Below are 23345 nucleotides of genomic sequence, written 5' to 3' on the forward strand. Positions count from 1 at the left end.
AATCTGTTCTGCGGTTTGATTGGTGGCGTTCTGGAGAATTTGTTCGTGAAACGTGTTCTCTTTTACCAGCGGAAGTTAACTGATCGAGAACTGTTGCGAATCGCCGGCCAACCATCGAATTGGACAAATGTGCTCTATTATTTGATTGGTACTGTTCTTCAAGATTTGTCCAAAACATGTATCTTCCTTCACCAGCAGAGGTCCTAATGCGAATCTGGACTCTGTGAAAAAGCATTCCCATTGAGGAGCCGTGGGGCGCCGTTTGCAGATCCATAGGTTTTCCGAACACGCACCCCATACACACGAATCGCTTTCACCCTTGTGCTGCCTGTGTTTGATGAAATTTCGGCGCGTAAAGTGCCTGGAATTGAAAGTCGGGATCGGTATCGTCCAGCGCCGTGATAACACCGCGATCCACGTCCATCCACGGTCCTGATTATATTTCGCGCCCAAATATGTCAAGTACAATATCAGGCATCGCAGTTGCCAGGCTCGGCGAAGAGCGAAAAGCATGGAGGAAAGATCATCCTTTCGTAAGATATCTGCTTTACCGCTTCTACTTGCTACGGTCTCGAGTCGCGCCTTACTAACTTTGTAATCTATTGTATGATACTTCTAGAATGTCCCTCCTTTATAATCCAGTAAAATCTAGATGTTTCTTCACCGAATGTTGTTCGAATACAAACAACGGTTTGTTATCGACAGTTCGGGGATTATTCCTTGCAAAATGACTACTCGGTTGATACCATAACCTTAAGGTTATAAACTGTTTTTCAACACTGATATATCGCTGATACGAATAAAACAGTTTAGAACTGTTGCCTTTGTAGAACTTTCTTCTCGTTGGGACTTAATAAATTATTGACGGTTTTATTGAGAATATGGATCAGTATTCTGAGACACAACAGTTAGGAATTCCTCCATTTTTAAAATACTACCCACTTTACTTTGAAGATTTTGTATAGTTTAGTTGGGAAACTGTAAGCTTCTTTTCTGTATGAATGTCTTAGAGTTTTGCTATGGGTAAGAATCGAAAGGAATTAGGATCGTAGATTGAATGATTTACATTTTAGGGATTCGTAGCAAGACCAATTAAAAATCCAGATGGAACTCTTAACTTGATGAGCTGGGAGTGTGCAATTCCTGGGAAAAAGTCTGTAAGTTCGATTTTACAATTCGCTGTTGGTGTAAGACTTTGAATGAAATTACATCTTAAATGTGGTTCTTAGATTAATATCATTTAATACTAATTGTTATAGACGCCATGGGAGGGTGGATTATACAAATTACGCATGATCTTCAAAGATGATTATCCCTCCAGCCCACCAAAGTGTAAATTTGAACCTCCATTGTTTCATCCAAACGTGTATCCCTCAGGAACTGTTTGTTTGTCACTCTTAGATGAAGAAAAAGATTGGAGACCTGCTATCACTATTAAACAAATCTTACTTGGCATACAGGATCTGTTAAATGAACCAAATGTCAAAGATCCAGCTCAAGCAGAAGCATACACAATATACTGGTAATATTTTTGGTTCGTACTGGTTTGAATTCAAATCGAGAGGCACAGCGAAACAAATAACTTCTTATATTGTTACAGTCAAAATCGCTTGGAATACGAAAAACGTGTCAGAGCTCAAGCTAGAGCAATGGCTCCCCAGGAATAAGTTTACATTAAGTATCATTAAATTCAAATATTCCAGCTATAAAGAAGTTATTGTATACCTATAGTATATTCTAATATTCTTATCTTTTTTATAAGTAACATTAATGTATAACGTAGTTAATTTTCTATTATCTGCATTTTCTTTTGTGTAACAAAATTCTCACACATAATTATTAATATTCTGTATTAATTATGTGCTACGTTAAGTATGAAAAAAACAAGATATTGCCCTCTCTCAAGAAATTATCTATATTCTCACGTCAAGTTGTATTCGGAAGACTTTTTGTTGACAATTTTTTTTTTTATTATCTACAGTACTTCTTAGTGACTTCTTTCTGAGCTATCACTTAATTTATAAGGCTTAGTGACTACTATTGATAAGTATTTGTGGTGAACTATGAACGAGATTCTACAATGAAAATGAGAAGAAAACCAAATTTTCCCTTCAATTCGTAAGTAGTTAGTACCTTCAAAAAAGAATGTATTTAAAATTCAAAATCTTTTTAAGTTTATTAAATATACGAAGTATATTTCTTACAATCTATTTAAAGAAAGTTCTGTCAATTGATATTATAATCGTGACGAATTTGATATACTCGATGCCATCCAAAAGCCTGAGTGGTGGGAAGAGATTACAGTGCACATTCGATATTAAAAACACTTGTCATTGATCACGTCGGTTCAATCTTGCTGCATGTTTCACGCTGGTTTGATTATCGATCGCCGCAACCGCCTTATTCGCGACCATCGTGAAACATGACTTACCGTCCGAGAAATTTTTAAGTGGAAATACTCATTCGATCGGTCGAAATTACTGTCACGCGAACGCGGTCCTCCGTTACATTTAAATTACTCGTGGATTTGTGAAACTTGTCGAACTATGTCTAAACGGTCAACATGGAAATTAAACGCTGCAATTACGTCGGCATGCGTCCTAGGATTTGCCCTCAGTTATTACGCGTATATCGTGGAAATAAAGAAAGAAGAAGACGACTCTTACGAGGCAATGTGCGACATTAGCGAACACATCAGCTGCACGAAACTATTTACGTCCGAGTAAGTTTTCACGGCATTTATATCTATAAGGTATTTGCGTATTCGCCGATTCGAGCGGTGTGAAGTTAGCAGCACCTCTTCAGATACACCGAGGTTTCAAAGAACGTTTAACACGTATCGATACGAGCATTGAAGTAATTGAAACGGATGAATATTATTTTTGCTTCAAAGTATGATTAAATAATGCTGCATATCGCTTATATAAAGTTGTTTACCAATGCTGGAACGATGAAAAATTTTAATCAGTCTGTATCACATGCAAATCAACCTTGAATGAAACACATAGGAGATTACAAGTTATCAATTAATTCGGTACATTGAATATTGCATTGAATTTAATTGGTATGAATATGTACACGCTTAACCTACAGTGTATGGAAATTTGTTCGAATAAAAGGGAACATCCGCAGATGGTCGTTGATACGACGTATAACATGTGACATTTGAATAACTGTAATTGAAAAAAGCATTTTATTTCAGCTACGGAAAAGGTTTCGGAATAATTCCAGAAACGTCTCCTTTATACATGCTAAATCCTATATATGGATTAATATTTTATGCTTTGGTCGCGATACTCAGTACGTATTACTTTCACGTATCTGCTATAATGCGGCGGAAGTTTTCCATAGATATCGCGCGGGAAATTTAAAAATAGACAATGAAACGATCTACGTAGTTTGAGTGGCGAAAGCTAATGAAAATAAATTAAACGAGGCACGCGTTATAGCAGAATTGTTTCTTAATAAAATATTTTATTCTATCGTTTATTAATATGCTAATAAGTGTTTGTTTTTTTAGATGTGTTTAATAAATATCCCACTTCAATCCTCGTCGTGACGTTGGGAGTTTGCGCGAATCTTGGTACGATTTATCTGGCCTACATTTTGTACATTCTGAATAACGTGTGTGTGGTCTGTGTTAGTTCTTACATTATAAACGCTGTTATTCTAATACTTGCCGTTAAGAAACATCAAAAATTATCCCAAGATGGCACGAACAAGAAGAAGAAAAAGAAGAAGAATTAAAGATTTCTAAAGAGGATGCTGAAGATTCACAGTTACAATTCGTTAAGAACATCCATTAGAATCAATCGATTACTAAGCAGAAGCTTTTGCTCTGTTTTAATGAATTAATCATATCCAAGCCAGATATAAGATTACGATCATGATTATTAACTGTTAAGATACTCTTGAGATGAGCCATGTTACTAACAGAGTCACATGTTCCATTTAAATCTACCTTTTACTTACTAGTGAATAATAGATGTTTATGCATTTATAATGAAAGTAATATCCAGATTTTTACAAAGAAAATAAATATATATATGTATATCCATTTAGTTTGTCTCTTTAGAAATTATACAATTACAAATGTGCATAAACATCAACGAGCTCACTTCCATATTTTATAGATCGTAATGGCGTTACTTCTCCGCACTATTTTGATATGCAATTTACGAAAATAAATTTTATCTTTATACAACTGCGATAAATAAGATTATAAACGGAAACGTTGTTCATCCTTCTCTACCGATTTGATATGTAATCTTGGATTGTCGTCTGACACAACGAGATAAAAGAAATGCATTTCACATAACCTGAACCACAGTAAAATTAAGTATTCGATATACCATCCACTAAGCAATGTAACGTTACTTTGTACACAGAACAATGTCAATTCGCGATGTATACAAATAAATCCATTCCAAATAAAGAATTTCAGGTTACATGTCTCCAGCAACAAAATCAAATCATTCCGTCGCAATACAAAGTCGAATCGGCGAGTGGATCAAATTTCTCAAAGAATCACCGCCAGATCCCAAACTTCGTATAACCTAACTTAAACTAGTCCTCGAATAATTCAACGAAAAGAACAAATTTAGTATTCGTATCTGGTGTCCTTCAACAAATCTTTATTGCTACGACTGATACTAGCCAATATACCAGGACTTTTCAAGGGTGGCGTTTCGTCGAGCCGATTGAACTGCAGGCTGGACGTGCAGGGTATCCTCGGCGACGGCGCGTTGCTGCCATTTCTGGCCGCTTCGACGTTGAAGCTCTTGCTGCGGGACAACGAGGACTTGTACGTCCTTTCCGGCTTCACCGGGGCCTGAACACTTTGCACGGGGATTTTCGGCGATTTCACCGTGTTCTTTATCGATATATTGATCATGCTCCCGTATTGGCGGGACTGGTTCGACGGCGGCGGCGGGGCCATAGTATGGTACGCGGTCTGTTTTACCGGTTGCTGGCGTCGTGGCGCCAACTGGTTCGCCGATCTAGCCGCCTGTCCGACCGAGTGCAGGTTCCTCGGTAACGTTTGCGTCGTCCTCAGGTGCTCGTCCCTCTCGTAATCGTTGACCAATCGGCCGGTGGACTTGCTAAACCTGCCTAGGGAACTGGAGGCGACGCTGAAACCGCGCCGATTCGAGAATTTCACTGGCCGGTTTGCCGGAGGACCGCTCTCGGTCAGCCGAAAACTACTGCGTAGCGGCAACACATGCTCTCCCCTTTCATGCAGCCTTCACCCATTGTCGAAGCGACCGACTTTCGTCGACGTACACACGATTTATAGGCCAAGCGAAGCGCAACGTCTCGGATCTAAGCCGATTACGCAAGCCCGTATCGGCTTACCGTCAACTATCTCTCGACGCTTCGCTCGCGGACGAGTAACAAGACACCCCGCCTTACAATTAGCTTGCACCACGCGGATCGATTAGCCGTTTTTAAGGGTTTTCTCAGGCCCCTGCATGCGAAATGTCGTTCCCCGCCGGCGCGCTTCGAGGCGCGTGGATTTCTTCGAGTAACGCGTCGAGGGAGGCGTTTTATCGCGCGTGGAAGCCGTTTCAACGGTGGATGACTTTAACCCTTTGAACTCTGTAGGCTCCAATATTGCACCGGGAATGATATTAGATATTTCAATGAATCTTAAAGAAACTACCCTAAAATTATTAGATTCTCCACACATCCAAATTTTGCACTAAGAAGGAAAATGAAAGATCTAAGAAATGTTACAGCATTTCTAATTTTCGCTAGGAATACTATAAAAATTAGTTGCAGTTGCTGATAGATTAACAACCTGGAGTGCTAAGGGTTAAGGGGCCAATTTGAAATTTCAATTATTACTTCGTATATTTCATAACATTTACGCGTGAACGAAATAGCGAAAATATAATAAATATTATCCAATTATTATTATTATTATTATTATTATTATTATTAATCTGACCCTCGATTTACGCGGACTGTTTTCACGCGAGCCTCTTTTATGCGTAAATTGGAATAATTTCTCATACAGCTCTCATACAGGGTTTCCATTACTTTTGGGGTTAAATTGAAAGACAAGTAAATAAAGAGTTCGGTATGGAACGGGTTAAGTTTATGAGTCTGAGAATGTTTAGTAGCAATGTCTCAAGAATTGATCCTATGATAACCACGCACCACTCCACTAATGTGTATTACTGAAATAATTACAACCTGTATCATCCACCATTGAAGCTAGCCCCGCATGTAAAGTACTCCTGCACAGACTGTGACAAAACTGTCTCGTTGAATGTTTATCAACCCATTTGCATCGTGACTCTACTTAAGTTTCTGTGTTCAGACATCAGCGTTCACAGATAAATCAAGCATCAAAGCTATTTCATTCAAATATTTCACGTAGTAATACAACGTTTAATCCAAAATACTAAACATTCCACTTCATAGTTTCGCTGCATCAAATCAAGCGGTGACTAGAGTCACCTCTCGAGTGCAAAGGGTTGAACAGTTGGAAGCAGTATGTCACAATCTAAATGAGACGACCCCTTTCCCCTCTCTATTCGCTTGCAGCGTGGCTGACACGAGACGACATTTTGTATGCATCGACCTAATAGTAGCTCGGTTACCTGTACTCTGTCTCGGGAGCGGCTCTAGTACGGGGCTTCCCCGACCGTCTTGCGTCTCTGTACCCTTTTTCACGGCCGTAGATGCTTCCCCCGAAGGGATCCTCCCCTAGATAATACCTTTGAACAGGTGGCGTCGACTCGCTCCTCTGCCACTGTTCCTGAACGACACGCTCGCTGGTCCTGACGGTTTTACCGATCTTGTTCCCATTATTATTCAGGACCGCGTTCTTCGACGACCTAGCTGGCCGTTCCGGTGGCTTCTCCTCGGCGTCTCTCTCGTTCACCAAGGGAATATTCTTGTCGATCACGTTATACTGCAGATAAGTGGGCCCGTTGTCGTCGGTCTGAGTCAACTGCGAGGTGGAACTGCTACTGGCCCGTTTGTTCTTCCTCTCGGAGCTAGCCGAGCGCAGCTTGCCCACCAACTTCCGGAAAGATTCCCCTATTTTGTACTTGGAGTGTCCCGAGCCTTAAACCATCATCGTAGAATGAGTCCATTGTCACTTAACCCTTTGCAGGTGCCTCTCAGTCTTGAATTGATTCGACAAAGCAAAATCGTAGAATTTGATATTTAATATTAACCCTCTGCAGGCCCGTGTGACTTTGAAGTCACACATCAATATACTGGGTTAAATTGATTTATTTTATTTTTTATTAAAAACTGACGAATGCCATTAAATAATTGATCAACTTAAACTTTCATATACACAGGAGTTTACGTTCAACGTAACTTCAAAGCTACAAGATACATCCGTTTGAATAAAATTATTGAAACTATTGAATATACTGTTATTTTCTGTATTCTAATGATTGTATTCAGGAACACGTACTTTTAGCCGGTCGAGCAGGACTCGGCGTCTCGCTGGCCTTTTTGTTGTTCTTCGGTGTCAACTCAGGTGCAGGTGAAGTTGACCTGGACCTGGACCCCGTCTTCTTCTGTGTATCCCGGTCCAGTGTTTGCTCCTGCACCTCTCGACCGCGGTTCTCCCAAGTTCTCTGTACAACGTGGACAGGACTCGAGGTTCGAACCGGCACCGAACCGTTCAAGCTGGCTCGTTCCTCGGACTTAGCGGACCACTGGAAACCATCGTCATTAGTACTAACTTTGATGCACCGAAATTTGGGATACAGAATTGCATAGAATGCGAAACTATACGAAATCAATGAAGTGTGCTTTTCATCAGGACAAATATTTTCTTATTTATATTCTAAATTGAAATTCATATAATGGTTCACAGTCTATTAGCATCCACACTGATATCAAGATAATAAGCTTCAACTGTCATACTTATCTTAGTAGCAAAGTTAGAACAATAATCTTTTTGAATTTCTATCGTTTCGAACAGTAATACATAGTCTTTAATAACAAGGGCAAACGACATTGAAAATAATTATTAATGATTTACTACTATAATCTACTTATGTTACTAAATATTTTTATTCAAAATCAAGTTTCTTATTGCAATTGTTCATCAGCAATTTGGAAGCTCCAATCATTGATGCCTACTATGGCAGTCAACGTAAAATGCAACTTTTATCATTCAGAAGTCTATTTTCTAAAAGGACTTCGTACCTGTTCCTTGGACTTCCTGCGAACCGGCGGAGAAGGGGTGCGTTGCCGATCGTTCACCAACTCCTGGTGCTCGCGACGATGAACGGATTCGTACGTTTTCGAGTACGTGGACTCTTGGACCTGGTTGTTCCTGAGGTGGTCGTTGCTGTTCCCGTTCGTGTGAACGATTTCCACGTACTGCGACGGAGAGCTCGTTCTCACGTGATTCTGTCTTTCTGGATGACAAACAGTTTCTTTAGTTAACGTCCTTTCCACAGCGTTGACACTAGGTTTACGGAACGCGTCAATAGCATGCACACTAAATTTCATGAGCATTATTTATTTAATACACATAATGATGAAAAATTAAGCCTGACCATAAAGAGTCCATATTGCCCCAAGATTTATTTCTTAACTATGATCGATGCAATTGCTTTGTCCTTAACAATTCATTAAGGAAAGAACAAATTTTGTTGCTTATTCTATCGACGTTTACAGGACAACAGTTGACAACAGAAAAATATCATTAAATCTATATTAAAAAAGAAATAAATACTCAGGTTTCTCGAAATCAATCAAAAACCTTCGTCACGAGTCTGACACGACATGGTGGGTCAAGGGGTTAATTGTCCTCTATCCTGCTAAATACCTCTGCCCTGATATCTCTCGGACCAGTCGCTGATCCCGTGGAAATAGCCCGAAGGCGAGGTCGAATCTCTGCCAGTGCTTCGATACGTCTGCCTGTTGGAGTTCCCATTTTGACAGTCCCGTTCCTTAGGGGCACAGGACTTCATGGTGACGTTGATGTAGCTAGTGTTGGTGCTGGTCGGCAGGTGCGTCTCGTCAGCCTCGATGGAGCCGTGGGAGGACCGCGACTCGCTGCCGAAGTGACTCTCCAACCATTTCGAGGTCTCGAATTTCCTGGCTTCGTCCTCTTCTTCGAGGTCCAGCGGCTTCTTCGTCAGCACGTCCTTTCGCGAGGGGAATCCCTCCGCGGGGAACCCTGCAAACGATTCGTCGATATATAAATAGTCGAGTTGCAGCGGAAATTAACGCTAGAACTACCAGTATTTTCTTGTAAAACTTGTAGAAATACGTTTGTTGAGTTCTCAATTTCTTTATAGTAGTTTGTACTTATCTACATTAATTTTTTGAGTCATTTCTGAGAAAATCGTTGGATCGTAAGTCAATTGAAATCTCGATAATAGCTGCACTCTTAGAGTCCTTATAGAAGAATTCGACTGCTCGGTAGTTCTAGTGTTAAGGTGTCTAAGAATCCGGCAAGGTCTACCAGAGTGCTTATGGAAACGAGCGGTCCTCATGGCCGTCGTCAACGGTGTCCAGTCGCCGATGCGTTCTCCCTCGGTCGTCTCCGCGACGTACCGCATCTCTCGACCAACCCTCTCGCCGCCCGAGATGTAATCGACCACGTCTTCGTCCCTCTTCTTGACGAACCTCTGGGAGCTCTCTTTCCTCGTCTCCGTCGCCTCGTCGCCATTCAGATCGTCGCTCACGTCATCGGGAACCTCGTCGTCCTTTATCTGTGACCCACATAGCAAACATTCTAATACATCGCGTACGAATCATATCTATGTACAATCAGAATATCCAATCATTCAAACTGTTCCATGGCCAGCAAACTCATTAGGAAACTAAAGAAATCAAGGCTCAATCCGTCTCTAGGTTTACTGTAATTCGTTATAATTGAGGATAGAATAATCGCTTCGAAAATCGTTCAACTTAGACGAAGAGAAACATCCGAGATAGGAATCGCGTAAATGTAAATACAAAGTTCGCGATAAGATCGTTAGGCGTCCAAGATATAAAACATCAATGTTTCTAGGAACAATAGAATGAACAGTGCAACTATTCATAAACCTAGCTAGCATGAATCTAAAATTTTTCCGTAAACTTCACTTGACAAAAGTTTCCAATCGTCCTTCATGCTACTAATAAAAATTTGGTAAATTTCACAATTTCAAGTTAACACGTTCCGTGGCGGACCATTTTTCCAAGACTTTCCGTTCAGGCCGTACGAGGCGTATACGACCCTCACCTTTACAATCAATTAAAATTAAACAAACACAGTATACACGATATTAAAATACCTATTTCTGACTCTACACTAAATTTATAAAAAGTTCTTCGTTTTCCAATGAAAATTCATTTTCGGTCTTCACGGAAAATTCAGCGTGGGTCGTATACGCGCCACGCGGCACGGGACGCGTTAAGAAAAATTCGGCGGTATAATTTTTCTCTGGATAAAAAGACCGACGGGGTACCGACCTCCTCGTGCTCCACGGTGCGCTTTCTCTCGGTGACGATCAGCCCGTCGGGTTTCAGCTCCTTCTTCTCCAAGGTCTTTTCCGTGTCGATCACCTTGTTCGATTTGGTCGTGTGCTGGACGACCCTGGGACCTGTTTGCGACGCCAACTGCTTGCAGGACTCGGCTAGGGCGGCCCTCAGGTCGCCCCGGTTCGTCCTCACCGCGTTCTGGTAGGCCTGTGCACGCGTGCGAGAACCAGATGAGTCACTCCGGTCAGGTCGGGACACCCGCGGACCGCCGGTCGTTATCCGAGGCCTAAAGATCGGCCGGGCTGGCGCAACGGACCGAAATATCCCGCCGCGGATAAACCGGATCGTCCGGCGACCGGCCTTCGGCCCGGCTCTTGCCTCCGTTCGACAAGTGGATGGAAAGGTGTTTCTAACGGCTGAGGTCACGACACCCGGCCCCCACGACAAAAATAAAACCGGGTTAGAGGGGTCTTGCGAAAGATTCGCGCGCACCGCTGCCGATCGATCTCGGCTGAAAAGAGATCTCCGCTCAAAGGACGATCCGTCGTGCCTCTGAATCACCGGAATGGAAAGGCTGCTCGTCGACAGGACTATTCTATCGTACAAATACAACTAACAGACTCCACTGAAAGTGAATTAAACGAGTAACGAGCTATCGCGCTCGAACCGAGCTGACATCGCGTCCCATCGCCTGACAGAACCACCGAAACAGCGATCATTCCAAATGAAACCTCGCGTCACGAGAAGCTACCCAACCGAATGAAGCAATAGACCTCACTCGAAGCCGAGCGCCGACACAACCGCGTCCGACCGCGCGTTGAAATCACCGAAACGTCAACCTCTACCGAACCAACTGCAGCGCGAACGACTCGGAAACGTTCACCGGAGACCGACGGAGATCGCGGTAACCTTGCGGAAGATCGGCTCCTCTCGAATCGAACTCCCCGTCTCTTTTTGGGAACGACGGGGCACAAGCGAAGCTTCCCTGCGACGTCGATCGCGGAAGCACCGGCGATCGTGGAACACCGCGCACTGATCCAGCGGTCCGTCGATCGGATAAGCGGCGCAACGAGTCCGCGGCGGAATCGGCTACCGCATACCGGTGCCCCGGGTAACTCGGCGGCGAGAGAGGACGTCGCGTCCCTTATCGTGCAGGATCGGCGCGAGATCGGGACGGAGGCGACGGAGCCTGGAATGCCCTGGACACGCGAGAGAGGCCAGAAACCGGCGAGGATAGGCTCGGCTCGGGAACGAACAGCTGGTGCGACTGGGTCCGCGTCCCGTGCGGGCCGGTTCGCCGGCATTCAGGTGAAGGGAGAGCCAACGACGCGACGTACCCGAGAGATCATCGACTTCCACTTCTCGACCCTTCCCTCTTCGCGCGTGCTCCCCTGCGCTGTCCCTCTCTCCCTTTCTCTTTCTCCGTCGCTCGTCCGCGTTATCCCTACCTGACCTGTTCCTGCTCGTCCTGAACGGAGCCTCTTAACGCTTTACCGACCGATAGCCTATTAATCGGCTTTTTACAACTGACGCTTAGTCGGAGAATCTTGAGCGACTGGGCCGTGAGAGAAGCGTGTACGCGACTGAATTTTAACTGTGGACGAAAGATGCGAGCGAGAAGGGTGCAAGGGTGAGAAAGACAGCGAATGGGGGTGTGCGTTTAAACCGAAACAGAGCGCCAGGGTGAATCTGTGGCTGAGCGGCCGGTCGGTAAAGTGTTAACACCGAGCTTACCGGAAGCCGACCCCTTGTGAAGGGAGGCGGAGGACTCGATTTTGTGGCAGTGGTTGGGTAAAGTTTTGATCGATAACCCATTCCCCGCAGTTTTAGTTTTAAGTTAGTTATAGCTGTAGTTTGCCTATATATAGTAAAAATAAGGCTACAGTCGTTTGCGGCAGTGGGTTATCGATGATCAGAATTTTGAACCCCTTGATCTATGATTTTCGAAATTAGACTGTTCTTAACATTACTCGAGGAATTTCGGCGAGAAGAGTTGTTCAGTTGTTCATTTGCAATAGTTTTACCTTTTGCTAGCACTCTCTCGATTTAAATTTAAAATTTAGAAACGTCGACGAATCTGACACTGGAACTAATGTAGTACACGAATAATCGTACTCGACACGAATAACCGAATCTCGAAGAAACGTTGGTCCATCGAAGGAACGACGCAACGGCAAACAAAGAATCCCGGAAAAAAATTGGCGATTCGAATCAGAGGCTGGCGGTGCATCGATCTAATCTAGAAAAATGTTCATCTCCGGTTTCCGAACGATCCTATTGTACCTGTTGCCCTGATTTTGCAATACGGAGAGGCTGCATCTCGCGCTCCGCGGCTCCGGCGAGGGGGGAGGAGGAGTTTACACTTTCGATTCCTCGAACGGACTCTTCTCCAAGCGATTCCTGCCCCGTTCCCCGCGGGACAATGATCGGACGAAATGTTACTGTGCCACGAGGAAGTCTCTCTCGCGTGCTCGACCTTTCCGTACGTCCTTTTCGCGGTGGTTCGCGGAAATTTCGCGACTCGCGACGCGATGATCGCTAAAAACTTGTTAACTTCGATAGACTGGGTACTGGGAAATCTATGATAAGCGAAGTAAACAGGCTCGCAACTGCGATAGGTCTATCGGACATCTGTATCTGCTTCTTTCCTTCTAAACTGTCGTTGATCAGTTTCAATCGATCGCGTGTCGAACAGTTAAAATTTCATAATTGGAAGATACAATTATAAAGTAGGAAGATAGATCCATTATTTAGTCGCGATAAGTGTCAAGTCATCTCATAAGTAACGTTTTCTATGTTAACTTCCATGGATGATCTCTCATTTCTCAGCTGATTTTTTAATCAATTCTTTTATTTGATTTCCGAGAAAGTTCTATGATTTGTCGCTTGAAAAATTGTAAAGAACGTTATCTGTGGGATGACCTAATGCTTTGAAATTTGTTCCGGACCCTCATGGTAATCTTACAAACACAGAATGACGTACTTAGCACGCTGAATACCATGGGGTCACTGGTGACCCCCAACCAAATCGAATTGCTATAGTACACTCAATGAAACGATTATTTGAAAACATTTCTATATTATACATAATAGTCCCTAATGATTAGATTATCGTGCAATATCAATACAATTTAATCGAATATTTTATTTTTTCCATTCTGCATATTCTACTTCATGAAATCATACGACATTCAACGTGTTAATCCCCAATTTCCAAAATTAATCAAGGACAGAACAAAGGAAACAAACAAGCATACAATCGAAGAAAGAAAGACTAGCGAAGAAATCTCCAAGAGCAACCAGTCTAATAATAACACAATCAACAACGCACAATGCATCCTTAAAAAAGGTCGCTCGGTGCACACGCTCAGGCTGGCCTTGACCGACTCGGCAAAGGGAGTGTCCCGCGAGATAGAGCTGCGCAATCCGAAATTTCTAGCGATCCTAAGAACGATCCGCGGGGAAGGATTCCCCGAAAGGAAATAAGAAGCGTTCGTCCCTAGACTGGATCGGCCACGTGGGACGAGCCATCTCGAATGGCGTTCTGACCTTTCCACCGGGGGGAAGACAAAGAAGAGACCGCGCGCGAGCGGGCGAGCGGGATAAATGCATGCTGGGAGCGTGTCGCGGCACGCGCAGGTGGAATTCAGGTGTGGGTGTGTCGCCGCGGGTATACCTCGTCCGAGATATCTCCCAAGTGTTGACAATCCTCCGTCTCGAGCCTCTCCTCGATTTCCTCGCGGCTCCTCACCACTGTCTCGTTCGATTCCTTTTGGACCACGCTACCACCGTCGGCGGACCTTCTTCCACCTGTCGGCCACTCGACCTCTTGCGGCTGGTCCCCGGTTGTTCGCCTCTGGGAACGATAATTGGTATAAGGACATTGCTTTGATGCGTCTTTGGTAATCACGTAGTTATATGTAATTTCATATAGTTATATTGTATTTTATTAATATGTATATATATATATATATATATATATATATATATATAACTATATAACTATATGACTATATAACTATATAACCATATAACAATATAACTATATAACTATATAACTATATGACTATATGAATATATGACTATATGACTATATGACTATATAACTATATAACTATATAACTATATAACTATATGACTATATGACTATATGACTATATAATGAAATTACGTATAACTACTATATATATACTGTAGTTATATTGCATTAATATGTATCTAATAAATTAGTAGATCCTTTATAATTAGTAGGCCATTTATAATATGATAGCTTGATGCTAATACGTCTTTAACATTACTGATATTTTAGTAATATAGCGTTCAGCCTTGCCAAGCAAAGATGCGACTTGGTTTTGCAAAGTTTGTACAACTATTTTTGACTGAGTTTATGGTTGGCCGAAGTGTTTGTACAGTTAACATTAGCACATTCCATCGAATGGAATCGCTAGACTAACAACCATGAAATGGTGGACTGTGAAGAATTTAATTTTCTTTGATTCCGCAATCGGCGATTACTGTAAACGGTCGGATATTTATAAACGGTAATGTATATATGCATGTGTTGCAAGTAGACTGAGAATTCTTATATAAATATATAATTCCACCGTCGTTAAACTAAAGCATTATGTCCTCCAATAGTAATCTAGTTAGAAAAAAACCAGTATTCAACCGAAGTGAGAGATTAAACGTTCACAGCGTACAAAATAAATCACGTATCATATGCGACAACAGGAAACTGTCAGAATAAAAACTAAATAAGAACTGCAGTTCACTTGACCTACAACAGTAAACGTTGCCTATTCTCACAGAATGCTAATTGCAACACTTAGCGATCCATCAAAGCGTCCTCTGCCTAGCAATCCGAATCGAAGCTGCACTCCAAATACCAGAAACTACCGTACACAAGTATACTCATTAAGAAAACGAATTCATCTCACACAAAAGACTACTACTACATCCCCCACAGATATTCTCCTCCAAAGTAATTGCGAATTGCTGGAAGACTAATTTTAAAGAAACCCCTTGAGAACTACTCAAACACGGGTGCCATCGACTAGAAATTAGCCGAAGCCTCTGTCCATAACTCTCTCTCTCTCTTTGCTTCTAGCAAATACCACAGCTCGTCAAAAGAAACCATCCATAATAGCTGTCCACTGCGCCATAACTGCTCCATGCTAATAGCAATTTAAGTGCTCGTGGCAAAGCAAACAGCTGCTACAAGCTATCGGCGTATCTCCAACTTTCAAAGCCGATTATCCGAGGAACCGAGTGCCCCGTGGAAAAACTTCATTCCGCGCTTTCGGCGTGTCTTTCCCCGGCGAGATCGCTCTGTTCCGGTAATTTCTCGAGTACACCGGAGCAGAAAGTGCCCGACCGCAAAGTGTTAACGATTAGAAGCCGGGCCGGGGACAAGAAACGTTCGAGTACTTCTTGCGTGGTGTGCTCCTGTTGCTCGACATCCTCGGTGGTGTTCGTGGTGACCTGGGGCCCGGAGTCGACGACCACCTCGCCGTCCTCCAGCACGACCTGCCGCTTCACTCTGGTCTCGATCTGCCTGGTGGTAGTGATTTCCTTCTTCTTGCGGGTCTCCCATTCTTCTGAAACCGGAAGCGGGTTCATTCGTTCGTCTCGGGGCTGTTGCTCGTCGCTCGCAAAAAAGAAACGACTCCTCTAAGGCTAGGGGACGGACGGTCCGAGTAAGAACTATGGGGACTGGGAAAACTCGTGGCACCGGGGGCCGTTGAGAATCGTCGTCTTTACGCTTGGGAATTATGAGTCAGCGAAATTTGCAAGCTGGAGTAGGATAAGTTGGAGTAAGAGCAGATCTCATTTAAATTGGCAAATGTATGTGCTTGTGAATTTATATAAGTTGTTCGTGTATTCTATCTATCTGTGTATCTATATTTATATAAATAGTCTATGTATTCTATCTATCTATCTGTGTATCTATATTTATATGAACAGTATATGTATTCTATCTATCTATCTGTATATGTATATTTATATGAATAGTCTATGTATTCTATCTATTTATTTGTGTATCTATATTTATATAAATAGTCTATGTATTCTGTCTATCTATCTGTGTATCAATTTATCTACATTTTTAGTGATATACTGAATATTATACAGAGGTCTGTTCTATTATCCTCCTTATAATTATTTGCCTTAGAAATATACTTCTTTTTGATAGCAATCAATGTTGTTTATGGTGTAATAGTTCTTCAAAAAAATGGACCATCTGTCCCCGCTTACTTGAAATGGATGGTAGAGTAAATGTTGAAACGAAATCGAAATTCCAGAATAAATAGACAGAAGAATGATGGAAGAAAGGGGAGAAACGAAAACACTACGTGTAGATGTAGATATCGGTCCACTGAACCGTTTCACGCGAGAATAGGACGTCGGTTTGCACGCGACACGCCTTACACCCCTTATCTTCCATCTTGGCTGTTTGAATCGCGACACCGAGCGCCGTCGTTGGCAAACAACGCGCGACCGTCCTGTTCGGGGAATTACCTTCTTTGACCAGAGCTATGGAATTCTCGGGATCGATCTGAAAAAGAGAATATAAACGTAATAGTAATGGAACGATCGTATCGGAACGCGAAGAGCTGGAAACACGCCCAAATGAAGAATTAAATGTAATTTGCATTTCGCGAGTTGTAGACGGAAAATGTACAACTAATTAACTGCAACTACAACTACAAATTAACAACTGACATAATCTGGGCGATTCATCCCTTTAACTCATTTAAATAGGTACAATTAACACTTTGCACTCGAAACTCAGTCACCACTTGATTTGCTACAGCAAAACTATGAAGTTGAATACTTAGTATTCTAAATGAAACTTTGTATTATTGTGTGAAATATTTAAATAAAATAGCTTTGATGCTTAATTTATCTGGGAACTATTAAATTAGTTTCAAACTATGTCATCTATATCTAGTCGGAAAATGTTTTTCCAGTGAGAAACTTTCGAGTGCAAAGGGTTAACTTGTTTTTCCCTTTTAGACTACATTACTGACTTTTCTAGTTAGCGGATTCTTCAGCGAGATAGTCAAGGAATGAAATATACGAGACAGATCTCTGTTTACTCACAAGAATCGGTGGATGGCTCGCTGGCGGTGGACGAGCCTCGTATCGGCGTGTCGAAATCACCTCCATCATTCGATCATGCCTGCTGATGGAACCCGGTGGTCTTAGAGGATCGTAACAGGAAGTGGATTATCGATTCACGAGTTCCTCCAGCGGAAATCTGCTTGGCGAACCGGTGACCCAGCTTCCCTGGAAGAAAGACAACACGCGAGTGAGAACATTGATTATACCCTCTCTTAACGCTGGAATTACTGCGCCAGTCGAAATGACAGGTTTCAGTTTTCTTATTCCGTAATTATTGATGCCTCAATAATGTTTAACCGTTTGAGTCTCGAGCGGCGCGATGGCGGTTCTCCGTTACACTGCCTGAAAGTGCCAGGTTTCCTTTTAATTATTCATTTTTGTTATTACCCGCTTAAAACTATAAAAATTGAAACGAAGCGCGATCGCAGTTGGTATTTTTCGAGCGAGTTCTTGCGAAAATCGGTGGGATTCAAACGGTTAATATCCGAGATGATGTTAAAAGCAAATAGCTTCACTTGAATATTCTAACGAACGTCTGAAGAAGTCGAAGAAAATCTATTGTCACGATTCGTATGAGAACTGCTCGGCTTAAACGCTCGTTAGTTCGCGAGTAATAAACAAAACGTTATCGCAGTCATAAGTCCGAGCTCGGACATCGGTACAAATTAATTTCAAATCGATAATCGTTACCGACATCTCAATCGAATGATAAATTCTTGAGACCCCGATACCTCCGCGAGATTTATAAACGCCGTGGCCTACGCGCTGGCGCCTCACCACGCATCGAAGTCACCCGACGCGGTATCCCGACGATTATCCTTTGCACGCGCGAATTCGGTCGAAAGGAATGTCCTATTATTACTACAAATTGCAAAATACGCGAGAGGAGTAATAAGAAATTACACGCGCATTAGTGGGCTCGTCGCTCCGGACGATTAATTGCCAACCGATCCGCGATTACGTCTGTAAACGTTCGGTTCCAGGAACGATCGAGGACACCTGGACGCGAGGATCACCGTGAATCGTTTAGAACAGTGGTTCCCAACCTCTCCCGGTCATCTCTAATCAGTATTCTTGTTATCTAAACAATGAAGGCCATTAACTGCACTAGCTTCTACAGAACATGGCGTCTACGAAAGAGACAAACAAAAGAAAGTACAGTCGAAATACTGAAGACACTAAGAAATTCCTACAAATAAAATAATAATAATACAAGGAGATACCAAAGGAAATAGCAAGCTTAAAAATTCAACAGAAGACTGAAATGATTAAATATAAAATAATTTCAATGAAGGCTCTTCTCTATTATCCAATTCGTTATCAGCTTAGTCGATTTGATATTAAGTGCAAATTAGTCAGCTTCACTCTCAAGTCACCTCGTTTAGTATCCTGTCGATTTCCTTCCTTCAGTATCGAATCATTCGCATCATTGAAGCCAGATTCAGCGGAATGTGCGGATAGGAAAGGTAACAATAGTCTCCTCGAATGATGGAAATTGAAAAATCAAGATTGCGCCCCGCGTTGGGAACCACGGATTCAGAGGCACGAAGACGCAGTCTATTTAACGCTTCTAAGCGTAATCGCCGCGCGCCGAGCGTCTCTGTGTGCGTGTGAACGGGGTGTAATAATTCATCGGGACGTTCTTTCTGCATGGAAGTCGAAGGCCGCAGTGGCACGCGGGCCTGTGGTCGCGACGACCACCTCGATATGGGCTGCGATACGATATCGAGATGGTTAAAGACACGCGTGCGCCACGTACGGACCAGTTGCCGATCACAGTGGCGTATCTGTGTCAAATTGTTGCCGTTGTCTAGTCACGAGCCATTCAACTCTTCGAAATGACACGTTCTGTACGAACAATAGACAGGAGTGTAAACATCCAATTGATGTTTAACACTACCGAGCAATCAAACTCACTTTTTCGAATTTCTCTACGGGAAATGAGAGTGCGGCTCGCAGGATTTCAGTGGACGATTTAGTCTGTTTGCTGCTAAATCTATTTCTTTGTAGTTTTTACTAACTTTTCTAATTATGTCCTTGATAACCTGAATTGACGCTGCTCCTGTTTAACTCTGCTTATCTCTTCACAGTGGAAATTTCTTGGCTCGCCCGAAAATTTGAAATATTTTTCATTTGTAGTTCAATATTTTAATACTTTATGTGTAGCTTATATTTTGTGCGTTTCATAGTTTTGCGCAACTTGGTCTTTTTCCCTTTAAAACCGCGTGCCTCGAAGAGTTAACGGAAACGAGGGCTCAGGCTACGCCATTGAGCGCCTAGCGTCCTTGCGGTTGAAATTACGCACGGGCTCTCCCCGTCCCGGCTGGAACAGGTACGCAAGTACCGCGATTTTTCCTCCCCTAGTATCTAGGCTTGTAACGCAGCGGTCTTCTGGCACAAAGCGATGGCTACCGCGAACCGCGGATAATCGACTTTCATTTTTCATCGGGGCAGGATCACAGCTTCGCCGGTCAAAAGTCGGTAACGTTCGAATAATCGCGTGTAAACTGGTATCTCGGTAACAATGCAATGTTCCTCAGTGATTCGGCAAAAAGAAGAATGATGATTATCTTGTACCGGCTTGCATAATCCTAATGAATAATTAAAGATCGTTGCTACTGCTAGTCGAACTATATCACATGGTTCGCTCTTAATATTCATTATTGCTTATATTTGCATATCTATATATGTACCTATTATTTTTTAAGAAACTTATTGTTCTCGTTGTTAGCAGACATTTCGTTTCTGATCAAAAGAAACATGTTTCCTCGAGAAATCCGATAAACTGATTTTTGGCCAGAGAAACGTCGATTTCTTCCCACTGCGAGTTCGAGCTGGAAGAACGAGTTGCGGGGGAGGTGCCCCCCTGAAAACATGAAAACAGGTGCGATTCGCATTGACATCACGCACGGCTGCGACGATTCTATATACGACCGTGTCGGCCCCGGCTCATTGGATATGCGTGTGACGTCAGGGATGCGTCATGCTCGTGTGCGGCGGCTAAACAAGTGAAAACTGTCCGACAGGGAGGACATTTTTCTGCTCCGCACTCGACGTTGAGAACCTTCTCAAACGATCTCGCGTGAAATTCTGCTGGTTCTTGTCGTTCGGATATCGTTTTTGCTTACTTCAGACGTTTTCTAATCTAGTTTTCTCGTGACTTAATCGGGACCAAAATGGTTCGGATAGTCGAGTGCAAAATTCGGACAGCCAGTAAGACAAATGACAAACGAAGCATCACTGATTCATAATCGAGATTTGGGTGTATTTACCATACTAATATATTACTATAGTAGAACGTAATTATTTCGTCTAAAAGCATTGATACTAGAGCTACCAGTCATTCAACGCGATTTATCTATTATTACATTCTGTAATAGAAGTAGTCGCAAACCCTAACAAGAACGCAGAAGATTAGGCGCAGAACGTTTGTTAAACGCGCTGTTTCGCAGCCTCTGAATCACCATGGCCCAGTGATTTGAACGCACGACCGAGGGACGAAAAGCGACGGGTAAATAGAGCGATCGGGGGGGAGCAGGTGGACACTCGTGGGCGGTATGCGTGCAATGCGACGGACACGTGACCTCGGCAAGGACGTCGCCATTTTGAGAGAAACGCTGAGCGCGGCAAACTGACGGCACCGACGTTCGCTCGATTTTCCTGAGCATTCCCAAATAAAATCAGCGACTCGATTATCCTCTTACTCCGCGCAGATCACTCTCACGGTTAAATATTCGTCCGAGTTTTTTACAGACAGGTTTCCAGCGAGTGTACACCCACGCCCACGCCAGAATCTACTTGACCCAAAACCTTTTCAGCCGAGTCACACGAATATTTCGACGTGCAGCTTCGAGATCCTTCTGCAAACTTCTTGACTGTACTCTAAGGACGTGTGCCTTGTTGCTGATCTAGTCTTTCTTACAAGAACGATAGAATTTTAGTTTAGTAGAGTACAAAAATGGGTACGGAACCTCGCTCGTCCAATCACGTCGAAGGACAAGTTCGAGTAACCGAGTTTGGATTACTCAAGCTCATCAAATATTTAACTCCTGATCTCACTTGTTCCTATGAAAGAGCATCTTTACGTTCAGATGATAGAGACCGTTTACATCCTCGATTGTTTCTCGTTTCCAACACATAGACTGTCGTTTACTCTCGCCAGTAGTTCGGATAAACGAGGTTCCACTGTACTGTAGGGAGATCACTAGACGGTTAGCCCCAGGAACGTGGACCTAACTGATCAGTCTCGTCTTTCTTGCAATGACAATTTGCTACTCGACACGAAACGCGTAATTAATCTAAACAATAAACAACACACACTGTCCCGCTGGACACCGAGTCATCGTTCTACCCACGCGATCCGAAAACAGTGTCACCATAGCACCACGAGTGGCCGAGATCGATCCTCCTGACGGCCGGGCGGCAAGAACGCCGGCGAACGTGTCTTTCCAGCCGATGCACTGGGAAGATTCCCATCGTTTTTCGTGCACACGCCGCGTTACGTAACGAGCTGACAATGCATGCCAGGCCTCTCGTAACATCCTCGCGGAAAAAGGCGGTTCGATGGAAGCGGGGCGAGCCGTTTTCCCGGGCCACCGCGTGGTGGCCTACTATCCGTCCACGACTTGAACGCGAGGGGACCAGCACGGGAGCGAGGAGAACGCTGCGAGCTTTGTTTATACTTTCGATTGGTACCGCGCAACGAGAACAGCGAACAGAATAGCTAATTAGAGTGGAAGATGAGGACCGACCAATTGGACCGCATTCCTCCGCTTGGACATCGAGTCGAAGACGGCCGGTAGCCAACGGAGGAACGAGGGGATGAAGTGGCGCGCGTTAGAGCCGAGCGGCACGAGAGAGGAGAGAAAGAGCCGTGTTTACATTCACCTGATTCGATCCGAGCGGTCCGATCGTTCTTAAATCCTTGCGCTCCCGCGCGGCGACGAGCACGCCTGTGCCTCGTATTGCAAGATCAAAACCGACACTGAACGAACGATCGCGACGGGGTGGTTCACGCGTCGAGCGACGAGCGCGGTGTCGCAACGTGAGGAATCGGTGACGGAGCCGCGAACCAAGTTCCCGCGCATGCTGCCGTGGCCAGCGCTCACGATACTGTCCGTCCATCGAGCACTTTCTGACGGATCCGCGGAGCTCTCCCAGTAGGAGACGACGATCGCCGGAGCGGCACGAAGCGCGGCCCGAAGTTATCGGGTAGTGATGAGATCAGGCTGGATCCAAACGGGGACTGTTACTTTCCTCGGCCGGGGCCGGAGCGGGATACACGGCTACCAAATTGGTCCCACGCACCGCGTTCTGCAAACAGTTCCTCGTGTATAGCGGGCGCAGCTTCGTCGAGTCTTTTCCTATCCTTTAAGCTGGCCACTTGTTTCGGAGCGGGGTCGCGCGACGCTCGAGTCTTCGACGCTTCGCGGTTCAACCTTCGCAGTTGAGTCTCGAAGGCTCGGAGCTCAACGATGCCCTAGGCTTCGAAGCTTCGAGGCTCAACCTTAAAGGCTGAGTCTCTTAAAGGCTTGAGACCTTGCTCTTAGATACGATGCGCCACTACAATGACTTTCGCTGATGTCATCTTATATTATGCGCCGAAGTGGCTTTCACGGATATGATCTTTACGAACAGCACGTCGCTGTAGCGGCACAGTTCTTTCTGTCATCGATAATAGCACATTGTAATCTAATTTAACGCACAGTGGAAAATTCCCGTAGCTAAAAGGTTGAAGACTCGAGCCGAGACTTTAGCTTTTAGAG

The 23345-nt window shown here is 43.7% G+C and overlaps 3 protein-coding genes across 11 annotated transcripts; 2 read left to right on the forward strand and 1 right to left on the reverse strand.

Annotated features, from left to right (window-relative positions):
* The first annotated feature begins 199 nt into the window (after window positions 1-199).
* Window positions 200-1889, forward strand: lwr (ubiquitin conjugating enzyme lesswright). Its single transcript, XM_031979470.2, has 4 exons — window positions 200-533; window positions 1074-1157; window positions 1260-1522; window positions 1601-1889. Exons 1-4 carry the CDS (start codon window positions 456-458, stop codon window positions 1665-1667), a joined length of 492 nt encoding a protein of 163 aa, XP_031835330.1. The 5' UTR covers window positions 200-455; the 3' UTR covers window positions 1668-1889.
* Window positions 1220-22750, reverse strand: chas (chascon). 9 transcript variants are annotated; one of them, XM_031979457.2, is made up of 13 exons: window positions 21640-22164; window positions 21391-21493; window positions 17560-17745; window positions 16975-17011; window positions 15883-16052; window positions 14132-14311; window positions 10447-10662; window positions 9452-9701; window positions 8810-9163; window positions 8182-8396; window positions 7439-7685; window positions 6609-7077; window positions 1220-5132 (listed from the first exon to the last, which is right to left on the reverse strand). In XM_031979457.2, exons 3-13 carry the CDS (start codon window positions 17626-17628, stop codon window positions 4601-4603), a joined length of 2739 nt encoding a protein of 912 aa, XP_031835317.1. In that variant the 5' UTR covers window positions 17629-17745; window positions 21391-21493; window positions 21640-22164; the 3' UTR covers window positions 1220-4600. The 9 variants fall into 9 exon arrangements, with proteins under 9 accessions (XP_031835317.1, XP_031835316.1, XP_031835322.1 ...); XM_031979456.2 differs by lacking the exons at window positions 21391-21493; window positions 21640-22164 and adding an exon at window positions 22468-22744; XM_031979462.2 differs by lacking the exon at window positions 21391-21493 and having other exon boundaries at window positions 21936-22164.
* Window positions 2547-4438, forward strand: Vkor (Vitamin-K epoxide reductase). Its single transcript, XM_031979468.2, has 3 exons — window positions 2547-2722; window positions 3203-3300; window positions 3521-4438. The coding sequence occupies exons 1-3, from the start codon at window positions 2547-2549 to the stop codon at window positions 3745-3747; spliced, it is 501 nt and encodes a 166-aa protein (XP_031835328.2). The 3' UTR covers window positions 3748-4438.
* Window positions 22751-23345: the final 595 nt, after the last annotated feature.

The sequence above is a fragment of the Nomia melanderi genome, chromosome 4 (genome assembly GCF_051020985.1).
Source record: "Nomia melanderi isolate GNS246 chromosome 4, iyNomMela1, whole genome shotgun sequence".
Lineage (NCBI taxonomy): Eukaryota > Metazoa > Arthropoda > Insecta > Hymenoptera > Halictidae > Nomia > Nomia melanderi.